This window comes from Ranitomeya imitator, chromosome 5 (assembly GCF_032444005.1).
Source record: "Ranitomeya imitator isolate aRanImi1 chromosome 5, aRanImi1.pri, whole genome shotgun sequence".
NCBI lineage: Eukaryota > Metazoa > Chordata > Amphibia > Anura > Dendrobatidae > Ranitomeya > Ranitomeya imitator.
Genome location: NC_091286.1, coordinates 480644870 through 480671460, shown reverse-complemented (window position 1 = coordinate 480671460; position 26591 = coordinate 480644870). Strand labels below are relative to the sequence as shown.

Sequence of the window (26591 nt, the reverse complement as noted above, 5' to 3'; positions counted from 1 at the left end):
AGGGGTTCAAGAGAGGCCTGGATGTCTTCCTGGAGCAGAACAATATTGTATCATACAATTAGGTTCTGTAGAAGGACGTAGATCTGGGGATTTATTATGATGGAGTATAGGCTGAACTGGATGGACAAATGTCTTTTTTCGGCCTTACTAACTATGTTACTATGTTACTATGTTACTATGTATCACCTAGTTTACTAGGTGAAGGAGTTGTGATACAAGTTTTTAAAAGTAGCAAGTAGCAGAGCTCAGAAAGCTAACCCTGCACACGCTACAGCTTTTTATGTGCATTGTACAGGGTGGAGCGCGGTAATTTGCTTTTTTGCACTGCATGCTGTGGCGGCACTGTCGGTCGAAGAGAGGGGAGAGTGGGTGTGGCTTACAGTGGCTGATGGGAGATTTGTATTCCTCTGCCTTTCAGTTGCCATCATGCAGTGGACACGTGAGGAGAGGTCATTTTGTGTTGAAGCGTATTTTTCAAATGCCCACTCGATCATTGCAGTGCAGCGTGCTTTTCGTTTACAATTCGCTGTTCCTCCACGCGGACGTGTTCCTGGACGGCAATCAATTGTAAATTGGGTGAATGCATTCAGAACAGCAGGGAATGTGTCATGTGTACGAAGGGGACCTGAGAGAAGGATTACAACACCACAAAACATCGAGAGAGTTAGAGCAGCAGTACTGCAATCTCCGAAACGCTCTGCCCGGAAGCAATCATTTGCTCTTGGCATTTCAAGACGTTCTCTCCACCGGATTCTTCATGATGAACTGAATTTTCACCCGTATAAAATGTGCGTGGTCCAACATTTGTCAGCATGGGACTATTTGACACGGCGGACCTCTTGTGAAGACATGTTAGCAACAATACCCCGTGACGCAATTGTGTTTTTTTCTGATGAGGCACATTTTCACCTCAGTGGGTGTGTAAACAAACAAAATATGCATTACTGGAGTGAAACAAACCCCAGAGAAGTTCACGAGAGACCTCTGCATTCGGACCGCGTCACTGTGTGGTGCGCCATATCACGAGTAGGCATCATTGGTCCTTACTTTTTTCAGGATAATGGTCGTGCCATAACTGTGAACTCCGAACGGTACTTGTCTATGATACAGGATTATTTTCAGCCGGCTCTTGAGGCAATGGAACAAGAGGATACATGGTTCCAACAGGATGGTGCCACTGCACACACAGCGAGGGTTACCATGAATTGTTTGAGGCAAATGTTTCCTGGACGGCTTATCTCTTTGAGGGGAGATGTGAACTGGCCAGCACGCTCACCAGATTTAGCCCCATGCGATTTTTTCCTTTGGGGTTACCTGAAGTCTAAGGTGTATATCAACCGTCCCAACACCTTGGAAGACCTAAGGAACAATATTGAAGCTGAAATTGGCAGAATACCAGTGGACATGCTTGTTAGAGTTCATGAAAACTTCAGAAAACGTATGCAGCAGTGTGTGGATAGCGAAGGTCGACATTTGCCAGATACACTATTTAAAACCATGTAATTTAAAAATTCCATTACTGTTCAGTATAATTAAAATATAAAATAAATTTTTCTAATGATCATAATTTTTTTATTTCATTCCCAAATCAGCAAATTACCGCGCTCCACCCTGTATATTGACAGTAAACTGCTGGACCAGGAGGCACGTGGGCAGCTGGTCTGGCAGTGATGATCTCCTGCTGATAATGCACTGATAGTATTGAAACTACAGCATGTAGCCTAGTAAGTGGCACACCACTGAAATCAGTGTCTCAGCCCCTACCTCATGCTATTCTCATATTACATAGCAAAACACCTTCTGGTAAATTCCCTTTAATAAATAAAGCATGATAACGTGGGAGGGAATGGGCATGAATACACCCATCAAATTCTTGAAAGGAAGGTGACGGGCACAAGGGGGCATTCTTTGCGTCTGGAGGAGAGAAGGTTTTTCCACCAACATAGAAGAGGATTCTTTACTGTTAGGGCAGTGATAATCTGGAATTGCTTGCCTGAGGAGGTGGTGATGGCGAACTCAGTCGAGGGGTTCAAGAGAGGCCTGGATGTCTTCCTGGAGCAGAACAATATTGTATCATACAATTATTAGGTTCCGTAGAAGGACGTAGATCTGGGGATTTATTATGATGGAATATAGGCTGAACTGGATGGACAAATGTCTTTTTTCGGCCTTACTAACTATGTTACTATGTTACATGTATGCAATCCTTGAACTGCCGGTCGAGGGTGCATACTGCTGTGCGAGATGTGAGCATGTTGTGCATTTGGAAACCCAGATACTGGATCTAAATGTGCAGATGGCAACACTGAGATCCATTGACAATATGGAAAGGAGTCTTCTGCTCACTGATCAGACGCTCAATGGGATAGATGAGGTGGGGATGCTAGGAATTTAGCTGCAGGACAGTGGAGCAGGAAGATGGGTGACAGTTAGAAAGTGGGGTAGAGGAAAAAGTGCCAGGGAGGCTAGTCCTGATCTGGCACACCCCAATAAGTTTGCTAAGTTGGCAGATGAGGGGGTGCCAGTACAGGGGTAGCACTGCAGCAGCCAGGCATGTCCTCTGAAATCTGGAGGAGTGTCTGCTCCAGTAAGGGGGGAAATAGGAGTGCAGGGCAGGCCAGACAGGTGCTGGTAGTGGGGGACTCAATTATTAGGGCAATCTGTCCAAAAGAAAGGGATCGTCGAATGGTGTGCTGCCTACCTGGGTACTCCAGTCCGACACATCGCTGATCAGGTTGACAGATTGCTGGGAGGGGCTGGTGAGGACCCAGCGGTCATGGTGCACTTTGGCACAAATGACAAAGTTAGAGATGGGTGGAAGGCCCTTAAGATGATTTCAGGGAATTAGGCTGCAAACTGAAAGCAAGGACCTCCAAGTTGGTATTCTCTGATATACTGCTTGTACCACGTGCCCCGCCAGAGAGGCAACGGAGATTAGGGAGGTTAATAAGTGGCTCAAGAATTGGTGTAGGAAGGAGGGGCTTGGGTTCCTGGAGAACTGGGCCGACTTCTCAGTTGGCTACAGATTCTACGCTAGGGACGGGCTGCACCTCAATGGGGAAGGTGCAGTTGTGTTGGGGGAGAAAATGGCTAGAAGGCTGGAGGAGTGTTTAAACTAGGAATTGGGGGGGAGGGTATTCATTTTATAGGTGGGGAAGATAGTACAGATAGAGACCTGGGCACAAATAAGGAAGTTGGGGGTGGCGGTGGCATGGGGGTGGGGTTAGAACAGTTAATAATTTAAGAAAGAATAGAGGTACAGAGAGGAACATCAAGTGCATGTATACTAATGCCAGAAGCCTCGCCAACAAAATGGACGAATTATAATTAATTTTGTTAGCGCATAATTATGACATAGTGGGGATATCTGAAATATGGCTGGATGAGAGCCATGACTGGGCTGTTAACTTGCAGGGCTATAGCCTGTTCAGAAATGACCATACAGATAAGGAGGGGGAGGGGTGTGTCTGTATGTAAAATCATCCTTAAAACCCATCCTGCATGAAAATATAGGTGAATTTAATGAAAATGTAGAGTCCCTGTCAGTGGAGATAAGGGGAGGAGGAAAAAATAATAAATTACTGATAGGGGTTTGTTATAAATCTCCAAAAATAATGGAAGCAATGGAGAATATCCTCGTAAAGCAAATAGATGAAGCTGTGACTCAAGGAGAAGTCATTATTATGGGGGACTTCAACTACCCTGAAATAGATTGGGGAACAGAAACCTGCAGTTCCAGCAAAGGTAATCGGTTTTTGACAACTATGAGAGACAATTACCTTTCACAACTGGTTAAGGACCCAACAAGAAGGGGGGCACTGCTAGACCTAATATTAACCAACAGGCCAGACCGCATATCAAATATAAGGGTTGGGGATCACTTGGGTAATAGCGATCACAAAAAAATAAGTTTTCATGTATCCATTAATAAGATGTGTAATAGAGGGGTTACAAGGACACTTAATTTCAAGAGGGCAAATTTCCAACGGATGAGAGAGGATCTTGGTGCAACTAACTGGGACGATATCTTGAGACACAAAAATACACAAAGAAAATGGGAGACGTTTATTAGCATCCTGGATAGGACCTGTGCACAGTATATACAGTATGGGAATAAACATACTAGAAATAGGAGGAAACTACTATGGCTAAATAGAGCTGTAAGGGGCGCAATAAGTGACAAAAAGAAAGCATTTAGAGAATTAAAGGAAGTAGGTAGTGAGGAGGCATTAAATAAATACAAAAAACTAAATAAATTCTGTAAAAAGCAAATCAAGGCAGCAAAGATTGAGACAGAGAGACTAATTGCCAGAGAGAGTAAAAATAATCCCAAAATATTCTTTAACCCCTTACCGGCATCGGACGTACTATACCGTCCGATGCCGGCTCCCCTGCTTTGATGCAGGGCTCCGCGGTGAGCCCGCACCAAAGCCGGGACATGTCAGCTGTTTTGAACAGCTGACATGTGCCCGTAATAGGCGCGGGCAGAATCGCGATCTGCCCGCACCTATTAACTAGTTAAATGCCGCTGTCAAACGCAGACAGCGGCATTTAACTACCGCTTCCGGCCGGGCGGCCAGAAATGACGTCATCGCCGACCCCCGTCACATGATCGGGGGTCGGCGATGCTTGTGAATGGTAACCATAGAGGTCCTTGAGACCTCTATGGTTACTGATTGCCCGTCGCTGTGAGCGCCACCCTGTGGTCGGCGCTCACAGCACACGTGCAATTCTGCTACATAGCAGCGATCAGCAGATCGCTGCTATGTAGCAGAGCCGATCGTGCTGTGCCTGCTTCTAGCCTCCCATGGAGGCTATTGAAGCATGGCAAAAGTTAAAAAAAAAAGTTTAAAAAAATGTGAAAAAAATAAAAAAAAATAAAAGTTTAAATCACCCCCCTTTCGCCCCAATCAAAATAAATCAATAACAAAAATATCAAATCTACGCATATTTGGTATCGCCGCGCTCAGAATCGCCCGATCTATCAATTAAAAAAAAGTATTAAACTGATCGCTAAACAGCGTAGCGGGAAAAAAATTCGAAACGCCAGAATTACGTTTTTTTGGTCGCCGCGACATTGCATTAAAATGCAATAACGGGCGATCAAAAGAACGTATCTGCACCGAAATGCTATCATTAAAAACGTCATCTCGGCACGCAAAAAATAAGCCCTCAACCGACCCCAGATGATGAAAAATGGAGACGCTATGAGTATCGGAAAATGGCGCAATTTTTTTTTTTTTTAATAGCAAAGTTTGGAAATTTTTTTCACCACTTAGATAAAAAATAACCTAGTCATGTTAGGTGTCTATGAACTCGTAATGACCTGGAGAATCATAATGGCAGGTCATTTTTAGCATTTAGTGAACCTAGCAAAAAAGCCAAACAAAAAACCAATGTGGGATTGCACTTTTTTTGCAATTTCACCGCACTTGGAATTTTTTTCCCGTTTTCTAGTACAAGACATGCTAAAACCAATGATGTCGTTCAAAAGTACAACTCGTCCCGCAAAAAATAAGCCCTCACATGGCCAAATTGACGGAAAAATAAAAAAGTTATGGCTCTGGGAAGGAGGGGAGCGAAAAACGAACACGGAAAAATGAAAAATCCCCCGGTCATGAAGGGGTTAACTACATAAATAGTAAGAAACTAAAAAATGATAGCGTTGGCCCCCTTAAAAATAGTCTGGGTGAAATGATGGATGAGGATGAGGAAAAAGCCAATATGCTAAATTACTTTTTTTTCAACAGCATTTACACAAGAAAATCCCATGGCAGACAATATGATCAGTGATAACAAAAATCCCCCATTAAATGTCTTCTGCTTATCCCAGCAGGAAGTACGGCAGCGTCTAAAAATCACTAAAATTGACAAATCTCCGGGCCCGGATGGGATCCACCCCTGAGTACTGCAGGAATTAAGTACAGTCATTGATAAACCATTATTTTTAGTCTTTAAAGATTTCATAATAACAGGGCTGTACCACAGGACTGGCGTATAGCAAATGTGGTGCCAATATTCAAAAAGGGGACAAATACTGAATTTGGAAATTATAGGCCAGTAAGCTTAACTTCTACTGTGGGTAAAATCCTGGAGGGCATTCTAAGGGAAGCTATACTGGAGTATCTGAAGAGGAATAACCTCATGACCCAATATCAGCACGGGTTTACTAGCGACCGTTCCTGTCAGATTAATCTGATAAGCTTCTATGAAGAGGTAAGTTCCGGACTGGACCAAGGGAACGCAGTGGACGTGGTGTATATGGACTTTGAAAAAGCTTTTGATACGGTGCCACACAAAAGGGTGATTCATAAAATGAGAACAATGGGAATAGGGGAAAATATGTGTAAGTGGGTTAAGAGCTGGCTCAGGGTTAGGAACCAACCGGTGGTTATTAATGGAGCACACTCGGACTGGGTCGCGGATAGCAGTGGGGTACCACAGGGGTCTGTATTGGACCCTCTTCTTTTTAACATATTTATTAATAACCTTGTAGGGGACATATAGAGCAGAATTTCAATATTTGCAGATGACACTAAACTCTGCAGGGTAATCAATACAGAGGAGGACAATTTTATATTACAGGATGATTTATGTAAACTAGAAGCTTGGGCTGATAAATGGCAAATGAGCTTTAATGGGGATAAATGTAAGGTCACGCACTTGGGTAAAGCAAATAAGATGTAAAATTAATTATGTGCTTAATTGTAAAACACTTGGTAAAACCGTCAATGAAAAAGACCTGGGTGTATGGGTGGACAACAAAACATTTAGTGGCCAGTCATAAGTATACTTTATGGACAGACACAAAACTAGATTTGCACGTAAAGCTTAACCCCTTTCTGACCTATGACGTACTACCCCGTCGAGGTGGGATGGGCCCGTATGACCACCGATAGGATAGTACGTCATATGCGATCGGCCGCGCTCGCGGCCGGGTGTCAGCTGACTATCGCAGCTGACATCCGGCACTGTGCCAGGAGCGATGAAGAGATGCCGTAAAGAGGCTACCAGGTACACATAAAATTGGCCATTTTTATGCGCTAAAAGCTCTCATTTTTCATATTTCTAGTGCAGTAATGCAGTTCAAATTTCGGGTTTTCAAGTTTGCATGTTTTGGCGCTGCAGTGTGCTGCCTTATTTACTTAACTATATACGAGTTGGCGACTCTAGGTTCAGCACCTGTTCATACTGAGTCTATTTTTGGATGTTCAGGTCAGGTTTTTGAAATGTATTCTGTGCCAGGAGCGGTCACGGACCGCAGGGAGCTCCCTGCGTGCTTCCTTGAGACCCTCGGAGCAACGCGATGTGCTCGAGTTGCTGCGAGGGTCTCCTACCTCCTTCTCCCTGCAGGCCCCGGATCCAAAATGGCCACGGGGCTACTTCCGGGTCCTGCAGGGATGTGGCTTACAAGCACTTGCTCAGAGCAGGCACCTCTAAGCCTGCAGCCCTGCCTGTCAGATCGCTGATCTGATACAGTGCTCTGCAAAGTGTCAGATCAGTGATCTGACCTTATAACATGATGCCCCCCCTGGGGCAATGTTATAAAGTAAAAAAAAAAAAATATTCAGATGTGTTAAAAAAAAAAAAAAAACTAAATAAAGAAAAAAAAAGTATTGTTCCCATAAAAATATTTAAGTACACATATTTAGTATCGCCGCGTCCATAACAACCCGACCTATAAATCTGTCCCACTAGTTAACCCCTTCAGTGAACACCATAAAAAAAGAGGCAAAAAAAACAACGCTTTATTATCATACCCCAAACAAAAAGTGGAATAACACACGATCAAAAATACGGATATAAATAACCATGGTACCGCTGAAAACATCATCTTCTCCCACAAAAAAACGAGCTGCCATACAGCATTATCAGCGAAAAAATAAAAAAGTTATAGTCCTCAGAATAAAGCCACGCAAAAACAATTTTTTTATATAAAATAGTTTTTATCGTATAAAAGCGCCGAAACATAAAAAATGATTTAAATGAGGCATCGCTGTAATCGTACTGACCCGAAGAATAAAACTTCTTCATCAATTTTACGAAACGCGGAACGATATAAACGCACACCCCCTCTGAAAAGAAATTCTTAAATAGCTGGTTTTTGGTAATTTTGCCTTACAGAAATCAGAATAAAAAGCAATCAAAAAATGTCATGCCCAAAAATGGTCAACTCGTCCCACAAAAAACAAGACCTCGCATAACTCTGTGAACCAAAGTATGGAAAAATTATAGCTCTCAAAATGGGGAGACGCAAAAACTATTTTTTGCAATAAAAAGCGTCTTTTAGTGTGTGACGGCTGTCAATCAAAAAAATCCGCTAAAAACCCTGCTATAAAAGTAAATCAAACCCACCTTCATCACCCCCTTAGTTAGGGAAAAATAATAAAATAAAAAAAATGTATATATTTCCATTTTCCCATTAGGGTAAGGGTTAGGGCTGGGGTTAGGGTTGGGGCCAGGGTTAGGGTTGGGGCTAGGGCTAGGGTTAGGGCTAGGGTTAGGGCTAGGGTTGGGGCTAGGTTTTGGGCTAGGGTTAGGGTTGGGGCTAGGGTTAGGGTTGGGGGTTAGGGTTGGGGCTAGGGTTAGGGCTAGGGTTAGGGCTAGGGTTGGGGCTAGGTTTTGGGCTAGGGTTAGGGTTGGGGTTAGGGTTGGGGCTAGGGTTAGGGGTAGGGTTGGGGTTAGAGTTGGGACGAGGGTTAGGGTTGGGGTTAGGGCTACAGTTAGAGTTGGGGCTAAATTTAGTGTTAGGGTTGGGGCTAAAGTTAGGGTTAGGGTTTGGATTACATTTACGGCTGGGATTAGGTTTAGGGGTGTGTCAGGGTTATGGGTGTGGTTAGGGTTATGGTTGGGAGTAGTGTTTGGGGTGTTTTGGATTTAGGGGTGTGGTTAGGGTTGGGATTAGGGTTAGGGGTGTGGTTGGGATTAGGGTTAAGGGCATGTTCGAGTTAGAGTTGGGATTAGGGTTAGGGATGTGTTTGGGTTAGGGTTTCAGTTAGAATTGGGGGTTTCCACTATTTAGGCACATCAAGGGCTCTCCAAACGCGACATGGCGTCCGATCTCAATTCCAGCCAATTCTGCGTTGAAAAAGTAAAACAATGCTCCTTCCCTTCTGAGCTCTCCTGCACGCCCAAACAGGAGTTTACCCCAACATATGGGGTATCAGCACAAATTGGACAACAACTTTAGGGTTCCAAATTCTCTTGTTAACCTTGGGAAAATAAAAACTTGGGGGGCTAAAAAACCCTTTTTGTGGGAAAACAAGTTTTTTTATTTTCACGGCTCTGCGTTATAAACTGTAGTGAGGCACTTGGGGGTTCAAATTTCTCACAACACATCTAGATAAGTTCCTTGGGGGGTCCAGTTTCCAAAATGGGGTCACTTGTGGAGGGTTTCTACTGTTTAGGTATATCAGGGCTCTGCAAATGCAATGCGATGCCTGCAGACCAATCCATCTAAGTCTGCATTCCAAACGGCACTTCATCCCTTCCGAGCTCTGCCATGTGCCCAAATGGTAGTTCCCCTCCATATATGGTGTATCAGCGTACTCAAAACAAATTGGACAACAACTTTTGTGGTCCAGTTTCTCCTGTTACTCTTGAGAAAATACAAAACTGGGGGCTAAAAAATAATTTTTGTGAAAAAAAAATAAATTATTATTTTGACAGCTCTGCGTTATAAACTGTAGTGAAACACTTGGGGGTTCAAAGCTCTCACAACACATCTGGAAAAGTTCATTGGGGGTTCCAGTTTCCAATATGGGGTCACTTGTGGGGGGTTTCTACTGTTTAGGTACATTAGGGGCTCTGCAAATGCAATGTGATGCCTGCAGACCATTCCATCTAAGTCTGCATTACAAACAGCGCTCCTTCCCTTCCAAGCTCTGCCATGCGCCCAAACAGTGGTTTATCCCCACATATGGGGTATTGGCATACTCAGGACAAATTGCACATCAACTTTTGGGGTCCAATTTCTTCTCTTACCCTTGGGAAAATAAAAAATTGGGGAGAAAAATCATTTTTGTAAAAATGTTTTTTATTTTTACGGCTCTGCAACTTCTGTGAAGCACTTGGTAGGTCAAAGTGCTCACCACACATCTAGATAAGTTCCTTAGGCGGTCTACTTTCCAATATGGTGTCACTTGTGGGGGTTTCAATGTTTAGGCACATCAGGGGCTCTGCAAACGCAACATGGCATCCCATCTCAATTCCAGCCAATTTTGCATTGAAAAGTCAAACAGCGCTCCGTCCCTTCCGAGCTCTACCATGTGCTCAAACAGTGGTTTACCCCCACATATGGGGTATGGGCGTACTCAGGACAAATTATACAACAACTTTTGTGGTCCATTTTCTCCTGATAACCTTGGTAGAATAAAACAAATTGGAGCTGAATTAAATTTTTTGTGAAAAAAAGTTAAATGTTCATTTTTGTTTTAAACATTCCAAAAATTCCTGTGAAACACCTGAAGGGTTAATAATCTTCTTGAAAGTGGTTCTGAGCACCTTGAGGTGTGCAGTTTTTAGAATCGTGTCACACTTGGTTATTTTCTATCATATAGACCCCTCAAAATGACTTCAAATGTGATGTGGTCCCTAAAAAAAATGGTGTAAAAACGAGAAATTGCTGGTCAAATTTTAACCCTTATAACTCCGTAACAAAAAAAAATTTTGGTTCCAAAATTGTGCTGATGTAAAGTAGACATTTGGGAAATGTTACTTATTAACTATTCTGTGAGACATATATCTGTGAATTAAGGGCATAAAAATTCAAATTTGAAAAATTGCAACATTTTCAAAATTTTCGCCAAATTTCCATTTTTTTCACAAAGAAAGGCAGGTAATATCAAAGAAATTTTACAACTGTCATGAAGTACAATATGTCACTAGAAAATGTCAGAATAATCAGGATCCGTTGAAGCATTCCAGAGTTATAACCTCATAAAGGGACAGTGGTCAGAATTGTAAAAATTGGCCCAGTCATTATCGTGCAAACCACCCTTGGGGGTAAATATACAGTACAAGCATAATATATGTCACGATTCACACCGTGACCGTCACCCCTACGTCCCGGATCGGGGTGACTTTAGGCCAACAGATGGCTATCACATGCGCAGGGGGGCTTATCTTAGTTTTCCCTCCACTCCACAATGTGATGAAAAAACACACACAAGGCTACTGACCTCTTAGTTTACAGCAGGGGCTTATTTTAGGTATCCCACTGCTCTTCAATATACCACGAACTGCAGGGATTTATGTATATCCCACTTACAGTTCCACTTGAAACTTGCAGCTCTCTTGCGCCCCTTTACTCTCAGGTCAGACTAGGTACTGCACCTTGGGTAATTAGTCACCAGCAGGGCTGCCTGCTATGTACTGGCTATTGGGCAAGCTGCAGCGACACGATTAACTACTCCCACTCAGGCAGGAACAATAATTATCAACGCCACAGTTGCTACGACTCCCAAAGGCACCGCACACGGTAAGCTGCCACCAGCTTCGATTAAACAGGTCCAAAGCTAACCCAAAACAGTAGCGTAATTCCCTTCAGAAGTCTTAGGGTACGTTTTAGAGCAGGAAGAATGAATCTAGTATTAAATATTATACTCCATCAAAGGTTTAAGGCAGTGTTTATAAACAGTTATATAAAGATGTTACAATATGAGACAATTGAAAATATGTACAAGTTAATTATAAAAATAACAGGGGTTAAATGAGAAATCAACACTTACATGTGTTCAGAGCATTGCAGGCAACCAGGCTAGTTTCCATATGTCCAAATGCATCAGGCTAGCAGTCAGGGCTTCCCAGGTAAAAACTAACTGCTGGGGGTCTGCCAGAAATTTACAAACCACAGCCCGTGACATCACCAACATGGCTGGTTTACCCAGACCCTCCTATCTCTTCAGTGTTACTAGATTTAACACAAGTTTGTCTAATGTCTGTATCTCTGCTACAGAACATGTCAGGATCATAACACACCCAGCATTCATCTTGTATTAGGATTTGCTCTCTATACATACTAAATTCAGGCTAGTAGGGACACTCCATTCCAGAGTACGGGGCCAGTGCAGCCACCCACCTCGGTAATCCCTGCCCCGCACGGTGTTATGCATTATGCACAGTGCGGGGCTGGGATTCCTGGGCATGCGCACTGCGTGTGTCAGCGGGGCGACCTGGGTGAGTGGCTGACACACGCAGTGCGCATGCCCAGGAATCCCAGCCTCGCACTGTGCATAATGCATAACAGTGCGGGGCAGGGATTTCCGAGGTGGGTGGCCGCACTGCCCGCACAGGCGCAGTCTGCAAGCCTGGCTGGGACGTCAGACCGCCAGAGCTTACTGCGCCTGCCCCACAAATATTTACACAGTGCCGGCGTCGGATTTGAAAAGAAAACAGCGCGGAGGGGGCGGCGACCATCGCCCCAGAAGAGATGAGTGACGGCAGTTGGGCGCTTCACAGAGGAGGCTTCAGACCCGCCTCCGTGGACAAAGACAGGTATTTTTGCAAAGTTTCAAACTGCTTTATTTTAGTAATACCTGAACACAAAACTAAAAGAGCCACCTTGTTAGAATGCAGCATTACTGCTGCACAAGGTGGCTCTTTTAGTTTATAACGGCTGCAGGGGGGTGACAGTGGCCCTTTAAGTGATTATACACACAAAACAGCAAGGGATTACAGCTGCACCTTTCTCAGGAAACACATTTCCCTGCCTGTTTTATCACAGCAGCAAATATTTGTGCCGAGTCTCTAACTTTCTGAGCTCTTCATAAATCAAGTCAGTGACATATAAGATAAGGGCTTGCTGTAGCTCCTACATTACTGACTTGATTTATGAAGAGTTCAGAAGGCTAGAGATGCAGCAAAAACACTCACTCCTGTGATAAAACAGGCAAGAAATGTGTTTCCTCAGAAAATAACAGATGTGAACCCCTGCTGTTTTCCCTGTGTATGCTATTGTCTGTGGGATGTGCCGACCATAAACTGGAGCAGCTCTGCATGATTAGACACAGCCATTACACAGTACATAGCAGAGGCACATTATTTCATAAGATTATCTCAACACAGGACCATTTTTTACTAAATCCATATTGTGCAAAGTTAATATTATTCCAAGGTCTATTGATTAAAATGTGATTTGCTTGTGGGAATCCCTTTAAGCTTCATAAAAATTACTAGTAAGTAAATACATAATATTATATAACCTAGTCTATTCAAGGAAAATATTACAGGTATTTATCTAACAGGATATATGGGGCATTTACCTGGGGTTTTTGGCTGGAGGCAATGATATCCAAAACTGATTTTTGAGTCATCCATGTATCAATATTTGTCAAGTCATATATGCAGTATGATATTGTTCCTATTGTCCAATACACATTCTTTTGCCGCTTAACAAGATAGCTGAACATCTGTGATAGAAATTATGAGCAATAAATCTGTATACATCTGCTAATATATTGAAAAGAATATCCACAAAATATTCGGAGTTGATCCAGATAAGGCAATTTCATTGAGTAGCCATATTGACTAATAGCTAATTAGTGATTAACCTCATGAAGAAATGTGTCACCTTTCCATAGAATAGGTGAGAAGCTTCTGATCCTTGGACTGAAAACATGGAGAAGTAAGGAAAGGAACACAAAGGGGAGTTTGAAAGGAAACATGGAGATCCATGGAGGAGAGTAAAAACTGTATAATAGCATAGCTGAGAAGGACAGTGTTACATACCAGCTCTGCAAGGTCTTGATTACATGTACGGCAAGCAGGTACACAGCTAGCAGGTATAGAATCTCCATAACATCTTATGGAAATAAGTTTCTAGAATGTTCTAGAAGGTTTATTTGACAGCTTTCATTCAACATGACTATATTGCAAGCAAGCATTTATCCTGAGCTTAGCTGGCTCAAGGTTTGAAATCTGTCACTCACAGCCTTTTGAGACTTGATCACCTGCTGAGCTAGGTGCCAGTTTTCTCCTTGAGGATTTGAGAATGCTACATGACCTGCTGAGCAAGGTTTCCTGTCCCTGCTGCACATAGAAAAAGGATGTTACAATCCCATGGCAAATAGGATACAAATGATTGGCATGAAATTATACAGTGGGTACGGAAAGTATTCAGACCCCTTTAAATTTTTCACTCTTTGTTTCATTGCAGCCATTTGGTAAATTCTAAAAAAGTTCATTTTTGTTCTCATTAATGTACACTTTGCACCCCATGTTGACTGAAAAAAACAGAAATGTAGTAATTTTTGCAAATGTAATAAAAAATAAAAACTGAAATATCACATGGTCATAAGTATTCAGACCCTTTGCTCAGACACTCATATTTACTGTAAGTTACATGTTGTCCATTTCCTTGTGATCCTCTTTGAGATGGTTCTACTTCTTCATTGGAGTCCAGCTGTTTTAATTAAACTGACAGGACTTGATTTGGAAAGGCACACACCTGTCTATATGAGACCGCACAGCTCACAGTGCATGTCAGACCAAATGAGAATCATGACGTCAAAGGAACTGGCCAAGGAGCTCAGAGACAGAATTGTGGCAAGGCACAGATCTGGCCAAGGTTACAAAAGAATTTCTGCAGTACTCAAGGTTCCTAAGAGCACAGTGGCCTCCATAATCCTTAAATGGAAGAAGTTTGGGACCACCAGAAGTCTTCCTAGACCTGGCCATCCAGCCAAACTGAGCAATCATGGGAGAAGAGCTTTGGTGAGAGGGGTAAAGAAGAACTCCAAGATCACTGTGGCTGAGCTCCAGAGATGCAGTAAGGAGATGGGAGAAAGTTCCACAAAGTCAACTATCTCTACAGCCCTCAAACAGTCAGGCTTTTATGACAGAGTGGCCTGATGGAAGCCTCTCCTCAGTGCAAAACATATAAAAGCTTGCATAGAGTTTGCTAAAAAAAAACACATGAAGGACTCCCAGACTATGATAAATAACATTCTCAGGTCTGATGAGACGAAGATAGACATTTTTTTGGTGATAATTCTAAGTAGTATATGTGGAGAACACCAGGCACTGCTCATCACCTGCCCAATACAATCCCAACAGTGAAACATGCTATGGGGGTGTTTTTCAGCTGCAGGGACAGGACTACTGGTTGTCATTGAAGGAAACACGAATGCAGCCAAGTACAGAGATAGCCTGAATGAAAACCTTTTTCAGAGGGCTCTGGACCTCAGACTTGGCCAAAGGCTCACCTTCCAACAAGCACACAGCTAAAACAACAAAGGATCATTCTTGACTGGCCCAGCCAGAGCCCTGACCTAAACCCCATTGAGCATCTCTGGAGAGACCTGAAAATGGCTGTCCACCAACGTTCACCATCCAACCTGACGGAACTGGAGAGGATCTGCCAGGAAGAATGGCAGAGGATCCCCAAATCCAGGTGTGAAAAACTTGTTGCATCATTCCCAAGAAGACTCATGGCTGTACTAGCTCAAAAGGGTGCTTCTACTCAATACTGGGCAAAGGGTCTGAATACTTATGACCATGTGATATTTCAGTTTTTCTTTTTTTAATAAATTTGCAAACATTTCTACATTTCTGTTTTTCTTTCAATCAAGATGGGGTGTTGAGTGTACATTAATGAGAAAAAAATTAACTTTTTTTTTAATTTGCCAAATAGCTGCAATGAAACAGAGTGAAAAATGTAAAGGGGTCTGAATACTTTCCTCACCCACTGTATCTCCCATATTCTTCATAGAAAGCTTGTGACAATATTGAATGTCCTGGAAGTGAACACTTCATCACTGCATTTATTAGCTGTTTAATTCCTGCCTATTCCAACACTCCAGAGTATGAAATAATTTCTATAATGGTAAAAAAAATAATAGGGTGTATAGAATGACTAACAATTGGGCATTTAGACTAAATCCCTTTTTACATATTTGCCTTAAATCTCAGAAAAATATATATAATGGTTTCTGAATTATAAATACATATTTTTAAACATTTCTCAATGTCAAAATAATTTTCTTTCCAGACATCCAGCACACATCTCTCATATGTGTTGGCACACTGCATTATTTATGGTCTCCCAAGAAAATGGGATTTCGAAAGCTTAAAGTAAAAAGACAGCCAATACTTATACACAGGATAGCAGATCAGATGAATAATTGAAGAGTTTAGTGACTAACTTCAATGTTTCCTTCATTGGCTGCCAGCTTTAATGGAGTAAAGCCTTCATTATTTTCCAAATGCTCCGCGCACCGAGAATCCTTGAGTGGCACAAGGTCTAGGATCCAGTCGTACATGTGACAGGCCAGCTCTTTATTCTGTTGCAGGACTAGCGTATGAAACACAGTGTTCCCTGAAACAAATCAGTGCAGAGGTAAAATATATTTATTTCACCTAGTGTCTTCCCTATGGAAAATAAAACTAACAATTGTCACAATGTAGTATTTGATCTAGGGGTAGATGTGCCTTAGTAACAAGTGTTGCAGATAATAAAACTCAAACCTGTCATTCCCTCTACCATATAGTAGTGGTTAAAAATTTAGGACACTAAATTCTGCTATCATCACTTCACTTCTATACCTTATAGTTACATAAAGCAGAATATATTTGACAAATTTTTGACGCAATAATTTTGGAAAAGCTTTAACAGCTTTGCAATTTGCAAGTTAAATGAGTATATTTCATCAGCTGTGAAACAGTCAGTGCTACTTAAAATAAAGTAAAAAAGAATGTACCAAGTGAGTCTTGAGCAGTAACAGGTGCACCATACTTTACAAGCAGAAGTTTTGTGATTTCTTCATTCCCTGTGCATGCTGCAAATGATAATGGATATTCTCCTAGAGAAGTAAAGAAGTATGCAACATTATATTCAGAAATATAAATATATATAATACACCATGGAAGCAATTGTGCCCTAAAAAGAAATAATAGTAATATTTCTTAAGTTACTAATACTATGCACAAAATTTATCAATCTGTACACAACAAGTACATAACTACAGAATTATTTTAAAGAGAACCAGTCACCCCCAAAATCAAAGGTGAGCTAAGCCCACCGGCATCAGGGGCTTATCTACAGCATTCTGTAATGCTGTAGATAAGCCCCCCGATGTATCCTGAAAGATGAGAAAAAGAGGTTAGATTATACTCACCCAGGGGCGGTCCCGCTGCAGTCCGGTTCCGATGGGCATCGCGGTCCAGTCCGGGGCCTCATCTTCTTACGATGATGTCCTCTTCTTGTCTTCACGCTGCGGCTCCTGCGCAGGCGTACTTTGTCTGCCCTGTTAAGGGCAGAGCAAAGTACTGCAGTGCGCAGGGGTTTGGAAAGGTCAGAGAGGCCCAGCACCTGCGCACTGCAGTACTTTGCTTTGCCCTCAACAGCGCAGACAAAGTACGCTTGCGCCGGAGCCACAGCGTGAAGACAAGAAGAGGACGTCATCCTATGAAGATGGGACGCCCATCGGATCGGACTGCCCCCCACGTGAGTATAATCTAACCTCTTTTCTCATCTTTCAGGATACATCGGGGGCTTATCTACAGCATTACAGAATGCTGTAGATAAGCCCCTGATGCCGGTGGGCTTACCTCACCTTCGATTTTGGGAGTGACAGGTTCCCTTGAAATAACTTTGATCTGCATAAATTTTGGTTTTAAGAAGACATGGTTGGCCCATCAGTCACCATTATGCTTCACTAACATCTAGGTCCCTGGCTTTCACAAATACTGTAGATTTGACAGGCTGTATACACAATGTATTTTAAGTTCTGATTTAAAGAGTAACTCTTTTCCCCATTCTAAAAGGAACCTGACAGCAGATGCATGCTGCCCGAACCACAAGCAGCATGTATCACACACCAGTTTTATGAGGTGAGCCATGTATTTTTGCTGCCTTTTTGCAGAACACAGATGATTATGAACAATTGATAAGATCAATACACTAGATCTTGTATTCAGATCTATCAACTTTGATTCGGGGACAGCAGAGTCTGAGTGGGGGAGAACAGAGTGTGCACACTTGTAATTCAGGAGACCAAATACAATGCACAGGAGGCACAAGGCGGAAACAATCAAGGAACGATTTATTTCTATCCGATATAAGCGAGAATTCACAGTGGTTAGGAAATAGTTAATAACATAAAACAGCATAAGCAGCAGTAAACCATACGACAATACATACAATGAATTTGAGAATACAATTAAAATAAGAGAAATGTCTCTCAAGAATTATGTTTATGACCTTACTACAAGGGTAGTAAGCTCGCTCCTAGAAGCTACTAAACAAGGTCTTCTTGCAACAATGGCCCTAGCAGGGGTCACCAGGTTTTCTTGTTAGGCCACAAGTCCTCTTTACAAAGTCTATCAAGGAACTTTGAGCTTCCCGTGTACCAACCGGCACCCTGTACCGTACGTTATGGCTGAAGTGACAGCTTTGCGCACTAGTGTCGTCCTTCTGTAACTGCAGGCACCCTAATTTAGTCACCATCTCCTCATGGATCTTTGATGCTTGACTGATGTCAGGTATCTACTGAGCCTGGGGAAGACATGGCTGGGTCCCAGTTCTTGATAGGGGTCATCTAGGCTCCGATTCTTGACCGTCATAGGGTGCAGGTTCTGGTTTTGGATGTGTAGTTGGCCCTCTGGAATTCACTGGGTGTCGTCCCGGCTTTGTCTGATGGCGGCCAGCATCTGGTTGTCTCATGCTCTCTGCTTTGGCATATCACACAGGCTTCAGCGTTGTCTCTGGCCCACATCCGCGCCGCTCTTCTGCTTGATGCCAAATTTCAGTGCAGTTTGGTATGCAGGACTTTCACATGCAAGAGCTCCATCATGCAGGGCACCTGACCATGTCCCGCACATGAACTCGTTCCCCTGCAACTATTTTGGTGCAAGTTTGTTCCTGCATGATTTTGTCCAACCAGCAGTTGGCAGTCTTTCCTCACTAATGCCAAATCACACAGGGGTTCTTCAGGGGTACCGTCACTTCCTCTTACATGCTCTGCCTATTGGCAGCCACAGTAAGAGGAGTGCAGGTGTGGAATTTGCATAACAGTCTCACTGAAAATATAATGATGCTGGAGCCACAGAGAGCGCTGTGCAGCAGAAGCACTCGGTAAATCAGACCTGCAGGCCGTTGCCCTGGTGCAAATGCTTGTAAGAGGGCAAGAGAGGGGGTTGAGCATTCTTACAGTTTATGCGCTTTATCTTCTTTATAGCATCCATACTGAGAGGAGATCAGCACAGCGTTCTCTGTGGCTCCAGAAGCATTTACAGCCACTTTGAGAGGGCTGTGCAGACCCTGCTCCTGCTCACCTCTGACTGTGGTTGCTATAAAGAAGACAGCGTGTGTATTCTATGAATCCTGCACCCCTCCACTTTCCTCCCAGAACCCTGGACAGCAGATCTGATTTGCATGGAGTAGCACCTGCACAGCGTTCTGTGTGACTCTGGGATTCAAACACAATGGGAGGGAGCTCACAGAGCATGCTCAGCTCCACCTCTCCTCTCACGGTGGCTGCTAGAAGAAAGATGAGGCACAGTGTACTCCCCCAAAACTCGAAATCGGTAAATTTGTACAACTGATATTGAATATGGACTTCAGCAGTCATTTCAGCACAGTGTAGCATCTACAGGGTGGGTCATGTATATGGATACACCTAAATAAAATGAGAATGGTTGGTGATATCAACTTTCTGTTTGTGGCACATTAGTATATGGGAGGGGGAACACTTTTCAAGATGGGTGGTGAACATGGCAGCCATTTTGAAGTCTGCTATTTTTGAATTGCAACTTTATAAATGGCCCACCCAGGTGTATCCATATAAGGCCGGGATCACACATACGCGAGATACGGCCGAGTCTCGCAGGTGAAAACCCAGCTCTGGCACCGGCACTCCGGAGCGGAGCGTGCAGCCGCACAGCAACACATGGAGCTGCACGCTCCGCTCCCAAGTGCCGGCGCCAGAGGAGGGATTTCACCTGCGAGACTCGGCCGTATCTCGCATATGTGTGATCCCGGCCTAAATGGCCCACCCTGTATTTTCTTCATGAAGGCAGCAACATAAGATAATTAACCCTATTGTAATAATTTTGCATGTTACATATCCAGCATTACAATCAAAGCATTAAGTTTAGTTACTCTTTAACACTTGCATTTTTTGTTTTAGGTGAAATCAATATTAAAACAGACTCAGACATACAGAATAACATTCACTTTTATGTGCTATTTAAATAGCAATACTTTCCAAGGTGACCCTATCTGCAACCCAAGGGACTAAGCATGTCCAGCACAGATGTAAGTCGTATGGCAGTCTGTTTCTGGAAATATATAATCAGATTAGCTTTTTTATTGTAACCATCCCATTGATACGATATCACAGCTTGGAAACAGAAACTCCGAAAATTGCATTTGGCATTCATCCTATCAAAGGCATAACTTTCACCATCATTCTGTCACAGCAGAGAGAAAGACACCTAAATTTAAAATTTAGCAAAGGCTTGAAAGCAGTAAATGGCACAATGATGAAGAGCATTCTACACACTAATGAACAATCATTTGGACAAGTAATGTGGGAGCTGAGGATATGTGGAGCATTGATCTAAGTATATCTGAATGGCTGAAATTATTGCATACTTTACCCTGAAAATATGCAACTCATGAACTTGGCACAAATGCAGAAGAGACAGACGGCACAGTTGTATGAATATTTATGGTGGGTGAAAAATGAGACTTGATTGCCAAAGTCATTTTTCCCAGTTAAGGGAGGACTTTGAATAGTTTTAATATGGTCACTTCAAGTACATTCAAAGAAAAGGTTGGTGACAATTCCCAGGGCAGTAAAATGTGATCACTCATATGGAAACCGTCACATGTGAAAGGTGTAAAATCTTCTTGTTTTCCATATCCTCAATATGTTGAGTACACATATAGTTGACGTCTAACACAAAATCATTTTTGCAAATGTGACTGACTATGGTTCAGACTCAACTGCAAAGATAAATGTAGCAAAGGTATTTTAGGCTATGTGCACACGTTGCGGATTAGGCTTAGGAATTTCTGGTGCGGATTCTGCCTCTCCTGGCAGAAAATGCACCTGCGGTTCCGCAGCGTTTTTTGTGTGGTTCTGCAGCATTTTTGCTGCGGTTTTCTTGCGGATTTGCTGCGGTTTTTACCCCTGCGGTTTTCTATAATGGAATGGGTACAAAAACACTGCAGATTCACAAAAAAGAAGTGACATGCTACTTCTTTTAAACCGCAGCGTTTCCGCAACGGATTTTCCGCAAAGTGTGCACAACATTTTTTTTTTCTCATTGATTTACATTGTACTGTAAATCAATTGCGGATCTGCAGCGTTTCTGCACCTCTAAAAACGCTGCGGATCAGCAGAGAATCCGCAACGTGTGCACATACCCTAAAGGTCACCCACATGCTGTACCTAATACAATGCTAGCAAGAAATATGTCCAAATCTGTGAGTACTTACAGCGGGGAAAATAAGTATTTGATACACTGCTGATTTTGCAAATTTTCCCACCTACAAAGAATGGAGAGGTCTGTAGTTTTTATTGTAGATACACTTCAACTATGAGAGACAGAATCTTAAAAAAATCCAGAAAAAAACATTGTGTAATTTTTACATAATTCATTTGCATATTGTATTGCATGAAATAAGAATTTGATACAATAGAAAAACAGAACTTAATATTTGGTACAGAAACCTTTGTTTGCATTTACAGAGGTCAGACGTTGCCCTGGCTGTATGTTTGGGGGTCACTGTAATGCTGGAAGACCCAGTCCCATCTTCAATGCTCTTAACTGATGGATAGAGTTTGTTGGCCAAAATATCGCAATACATGATCCCATCCATTCTCCCTTCAATACAGTGCAGTCATCCTGTCCACTTTGCAGAACAGCACCGCGAAAGTATGATGTTTCCCCACCATGCTTCACAGTTGGGACGGTGTTCTTGGGGTTGTAGTCATCCTTCTTCTTCCTCCAAACATGGTGAGTGGAGTTGATATCAAAAAGTTTTATTTTGGTCTGACCACATGACCTTCTCCCATGCCTCCTCTGGATCATGAGAAGGGGGACCTTGCATTCTCTGCGTAGTGTGTTAGCAACAGTAATGTTTGAGATTGTAGTCGCAGCTCTCTTCAGGTCATTGACCAGGCATGGGAGTCCTTTTCTGCCTGTGTGTACCTCAGGCATGAATGTTAAGGTTTTCTCACAGCTAGGTTCCCAGCAATCATACGTTTATAACTAATCTTGCAGATGGTTTGTATATTTTCATGGAACAACCCTTTTAAATTGTACAGTGTTACTTGTCAACTGACTTTGAAATAATTGCCCCGGCAATGGCAATAAGACATTGCTTTCCACTAAGCCTTCATGGTCAAATTTCTGTCAGCACATTGGTCCATCAAAGGATCCCTTGTAATATTTTGACAATCCCATTCCAGTTCCACTTCAATAGGGGAATAATGATGTGCCCTTCCTAATTAGCTACTATATAGATACTAAACATCAACTAAAAGATTAGTAGTTTGTTAGGAGACTAATATTGAAATTAACACCTACTGTATTACTGGTCTGGTCTTTCATTTGGATGTGCAATTTGATTCTACGCCCATTGAATATATTCTAGTATTATAAACCGGCAAACAATGAACGCACAGTTTTTGCTTGGGAACAGATTTTCTGATCTTTGCTGTCCTAATTGAATATTCAGTTCTTGACTTCTTTCAGGGACCAGATGAGGTAAAGGGGATTCAATTATTATATAATCCTTCCACAAACACAGTATTGTGATTTAAACAAGGAGTACCTGTCGTTTCTGGTGACTTTCAGAATAGGCTGTCCTAAATGTGTACATAAGGAGCAATACTATATCTGTCCATTATATACCTTGCATCCTGCATATTTCTCCAGATTTCCCCTCTGCAGGCTTTATCTCTAATTTTTAGTTTTCTCTGAGTTAGTGGGCAGAGACTAACGTCTATAATATTCTGTATACTCTGTACACACAGAAATAATAATACATTTTATTTCTATAATGTCAACATATTCTGCAGTACTTTACATTTCAAAGAGTAATTTTACAAACAATAAAGACATAGTAAGCGTAATTCAACAGATACCAAGAGGAGTAAGGGTCCTGCTCAAAAGCTTACTGTCATGATTCTGTTGTCAAGTGACTTGTGAACAGGGGCTCCTTCACTATCCCTAACATGAGGGGGCACCCTAGTTCGCCCTGTTCTCCTAGCTCGCCCTGTTCCCCAGGTTATTTCTGAAGATGCCAGGGCCACGTACCTTGCCTTAGCTCCTGAATCTGCCCTCAGTCTGTACCCCTCCCCCACCCAGGGAAGAGGGGAGTAGTAGTGCACCATAGTACACCAACCAGACTAACAAGAATACGAAAAGGGAAAACGAAAAAAATACCAAACATACAAACATACACTCACATATAACAGAGATATGCACAGGAGAGTGGATGATGGGGTAAAACCCTTCTCAAAAAAACACCAACAACTATCCTCCAAGCCATGCAGCATAAGCTAGCTCTGACGATGTATGTTAGTCAGTACCCAAATTATATAGGAGATGGGAGTAGCTCACAGTGCACAGCCTAGAGCCTTACTTCTCCCCCGGAAGAAGGCACGCACGCCGAAACGCGCGTAGGGGTGGTGGCGTCGCAGGTCTGAGGTAATTATGCTGTACTAATTGTTTTTGACTGTCCTATATGCTAGCTTGGATGTGGTAGCTGGATGCGCTCTACCAGCGTAGTGTTATTTATTCCAATAATATGGATCACTAGCACACCAATATTTGCTATGGGGCTTGTACCTTTGATTATGAGCAACTTGTTAACTTCTTACCTGCGGCCCTTGGTGTAGTTGTCACCCTCAGAGTTTCCTATTTTTGTTTCTATGTATTTTAGCAATACTGTGTGTATTTAATAAAGACGCTTTTTTGATAATGATCCCTCTTTGTGCAATATTTCTATATAGGCTATACCTTAGTTCCAAGAGCAGATTAAGCCCTGCACTGCCTAAAGAAATTTACATTGTTTAATAAGAAGGTGAACTGCTTCTATTCAGCGCAGGAGTAAGAGAAATCAGATGCTGCGGTCTTATGGCTCCTCTCTGTCGCGGTAAACCAGTGACACTTATAATGTATGAGAAAATAGTGGAGACACGAATGGTGAATGGCAAAAAGTGCTTGTATAGTACAGTTCAGCCATCAATGTAATGAATAGGGCTTTTACATAACACAGGATGAAGCGGTCACCAGCCAGTACCTGTATAAGTACAGATACAGAGTGCTAATAAGTGTATGAGGGTGTGTAAACATATGCTATGAGGGACCTGATTTGGAAGAAAATTTTGTAAGGACAAAACAAAATTAGTTACAAGTAAGGTAAGCCAATAGGCCAGTCTAAAAAGGTGCGTTTTTAAGGCATGCTTAAAATTGTAAGTATTGGAAATTAACCTAATTTTCCGAGGTAGTGCATTCAAGAGAATTTGTGCAGTTAGAGAGGTCTTGTAGACGGGAGTGGGAGGTTTTAATTATTGAGGATGCTAGTATTAGATAATTAGTGGAACAGAGGACACAGGTAGGGTGGTAGACAAAGATTAGGGAGAAGATGTAGGGTGGTACAGAACTGTGGAGAGCTTTGTAGGTGACAGTGATAGTGAGTTAATATTGGACTCTGCAGCCGAGTCAGTGCCAGTTGCAATAACTGGCAAAGGTTAGATGCATCAGTGTTTTTAGACGCTCATGTAAAATATAACTATATAAGGAGGTTCAGCTTTTCCAGTTTTTGAAGTTTAGCTATTTTTATATGTTCCTTACCAAAGTAGAACAAGCATTCAATGCCCGGCACACAGTACGTACAGGTGGCTCTGAAATTGCTGACATCTGCTCCATTTTTTAATAGCAAATGAACAATGTCCAGATCCTTTTGTAGAATTGCTATGTGAAGAGCGGTTTCACCTGATAATAAAAAAATGATTACTTTATAAATCATGTGTATAATAAGGGACTATTTTCCACTACATATATTATGATAAGTGCAATGAGGGCGTATATACTATGTATATGTGTACATGTAATAATAAACAATAATAATCTTTATTGATATAGCGCCAACATATTCCGCAGCGCTTTACAGTTAAATAGTTTCAAACACAACAGTCATAAGTAACAGCGTTAACAATAATATAATGATTAAAGCAAAATAAAACAACCCTGCTCTTGAGAGCTTACAATCTACAATGAGGTGGGGGAGATATAAAGTACAGGTGGGTATTTACAATGATGATCCAGCCATCTTCAGGTGGTGGGGGATAGATGGAGATAGTGAATGGGCTACACACGCACACTTACACATAAAATGACTTTGATTAGGGAACATGATAGGCCGCTATGAACAAATGTGTTATGAGGGAGCGCCTAAAACTGTGCAAGTTGTGGCTGGTCATAATTTCTTGGGGTAGAGCATACCAGAGGATTGGCACAACATGGGAGGAGTTTTGAAGTCAAAAGTGGGAGGTACAGAGGTTAGTCGAAAGTCGTTAGCCGAGCGCAGTGATCGGCTAAGCCGATAGACAGAAATGAGGGAGGAGATGTAAGGGGGTGCCGCACTGTGGAGAGCTTTGCGGGTGAGAACAAGTAATTGGAATTGGATCCTATAATGAATGGGCAGCCAGTGTAATGACTGGCAAAGAGCGGATGCGTACGAGTAACGATTAGCTAGGTGGAAGACCCTGGCTGCTGCATTAAGGATGGACTGGAGAGGGGAAAGTCGAGTGAGCAGTAGGCCAATTATTAGAGCATTACAGTAGTCCAGACGGGAGTGGATCACGGCGACAGTGAGGGTTTTTGTTGTTTCCATGGTGAGGAAAGGGTTGGATTCTAGAGATGTTCTTTAGGTGTAAGCGGCAAGAGTGGGCAAGAGATTGTATATGGGAGGTGAAGGAGAGATTGGTGTCAAACATAACACCCAGACAGCGTGCCTGCTGCTGGGGTGTTGTATGGTGCCACCCATGGAGAAGGACATGTCACATTTAGGGAGATTAGTAGACGGCAGGAGTAGAAGAAGTTCGGTTTTGGAAAGGTTGAGTTTCAGAAAGTGAGGGACATGATGTTGGAGACTGCGGACAAACAGTCACTGGCATTCTGTAGTACAGCGGGGGTAAGATCAGGGGATGACGTGTATAGTTGTGTGTCATCAGTATAAAGATGGTACTGAAAGCCAAATCTGCTGATGGTCTGACCAATTGGGGCCGTATAGAGGGAGAAGAGAAAGGGGCCAAGGACTGAGCCCTAAGGTACCTCAACAGTGAGAGGAAGGGGAGATGAAGTGGAGGCAGCGCACAGAACACTGAAGGAGCAGTCAGAAAGATAGGAAGAGAACCAGGAGAGAGCAATGTCCTTAATGCTAACAACTTGAGCAGCACGTCCATGTTGAACTTTCCTCTCACCTTGCATCTAAGTCTCTTCGACAACCTACAATCTGGCTTCCGTCCCCATCATTCCACTGAGACTGCCTTCACCAAACTTACTAATGTCTTACTTACAGCCAAAGCTAACAGACAATTCTCAATACTCCTCCTTCTAGACCTGTCCTGTCC

General features: G+C 42.6%; 1 protein-coding gene across 1 annotated transcript in view; it reads right to left on the bottom strand.

The window, feature by feature from the left end:
• Window positions 1–26591, bottom strand: part of LOC138638231 (transient receptor potential cation channel subfamily V member 6-like) — a 149635-nt gene that overhangs the window by 59703 nt on the left and 63341 nt on the right. The window contains exons 7-10 of the mRNA XM_069727378.1: window positions 24811–24951; window positions 16698–16799; window positions 16143–16315; window positions 13263–13409 (exon numbers count right to left, since the gene is read on the bottom strand). Of these exons, the coding sequence (XP_069583479.1) occupies window positions 13263–13409; window positions 16143–16315; window positions 16698–16799; window positions 24811–24951 (563 nt within the window). The remainder of the gene's footprint in view (window positions 1–13262; window positions 13410–16142; window positions 16316–16697; window positions 16800–24810; window positions 24952–26591) is intronic.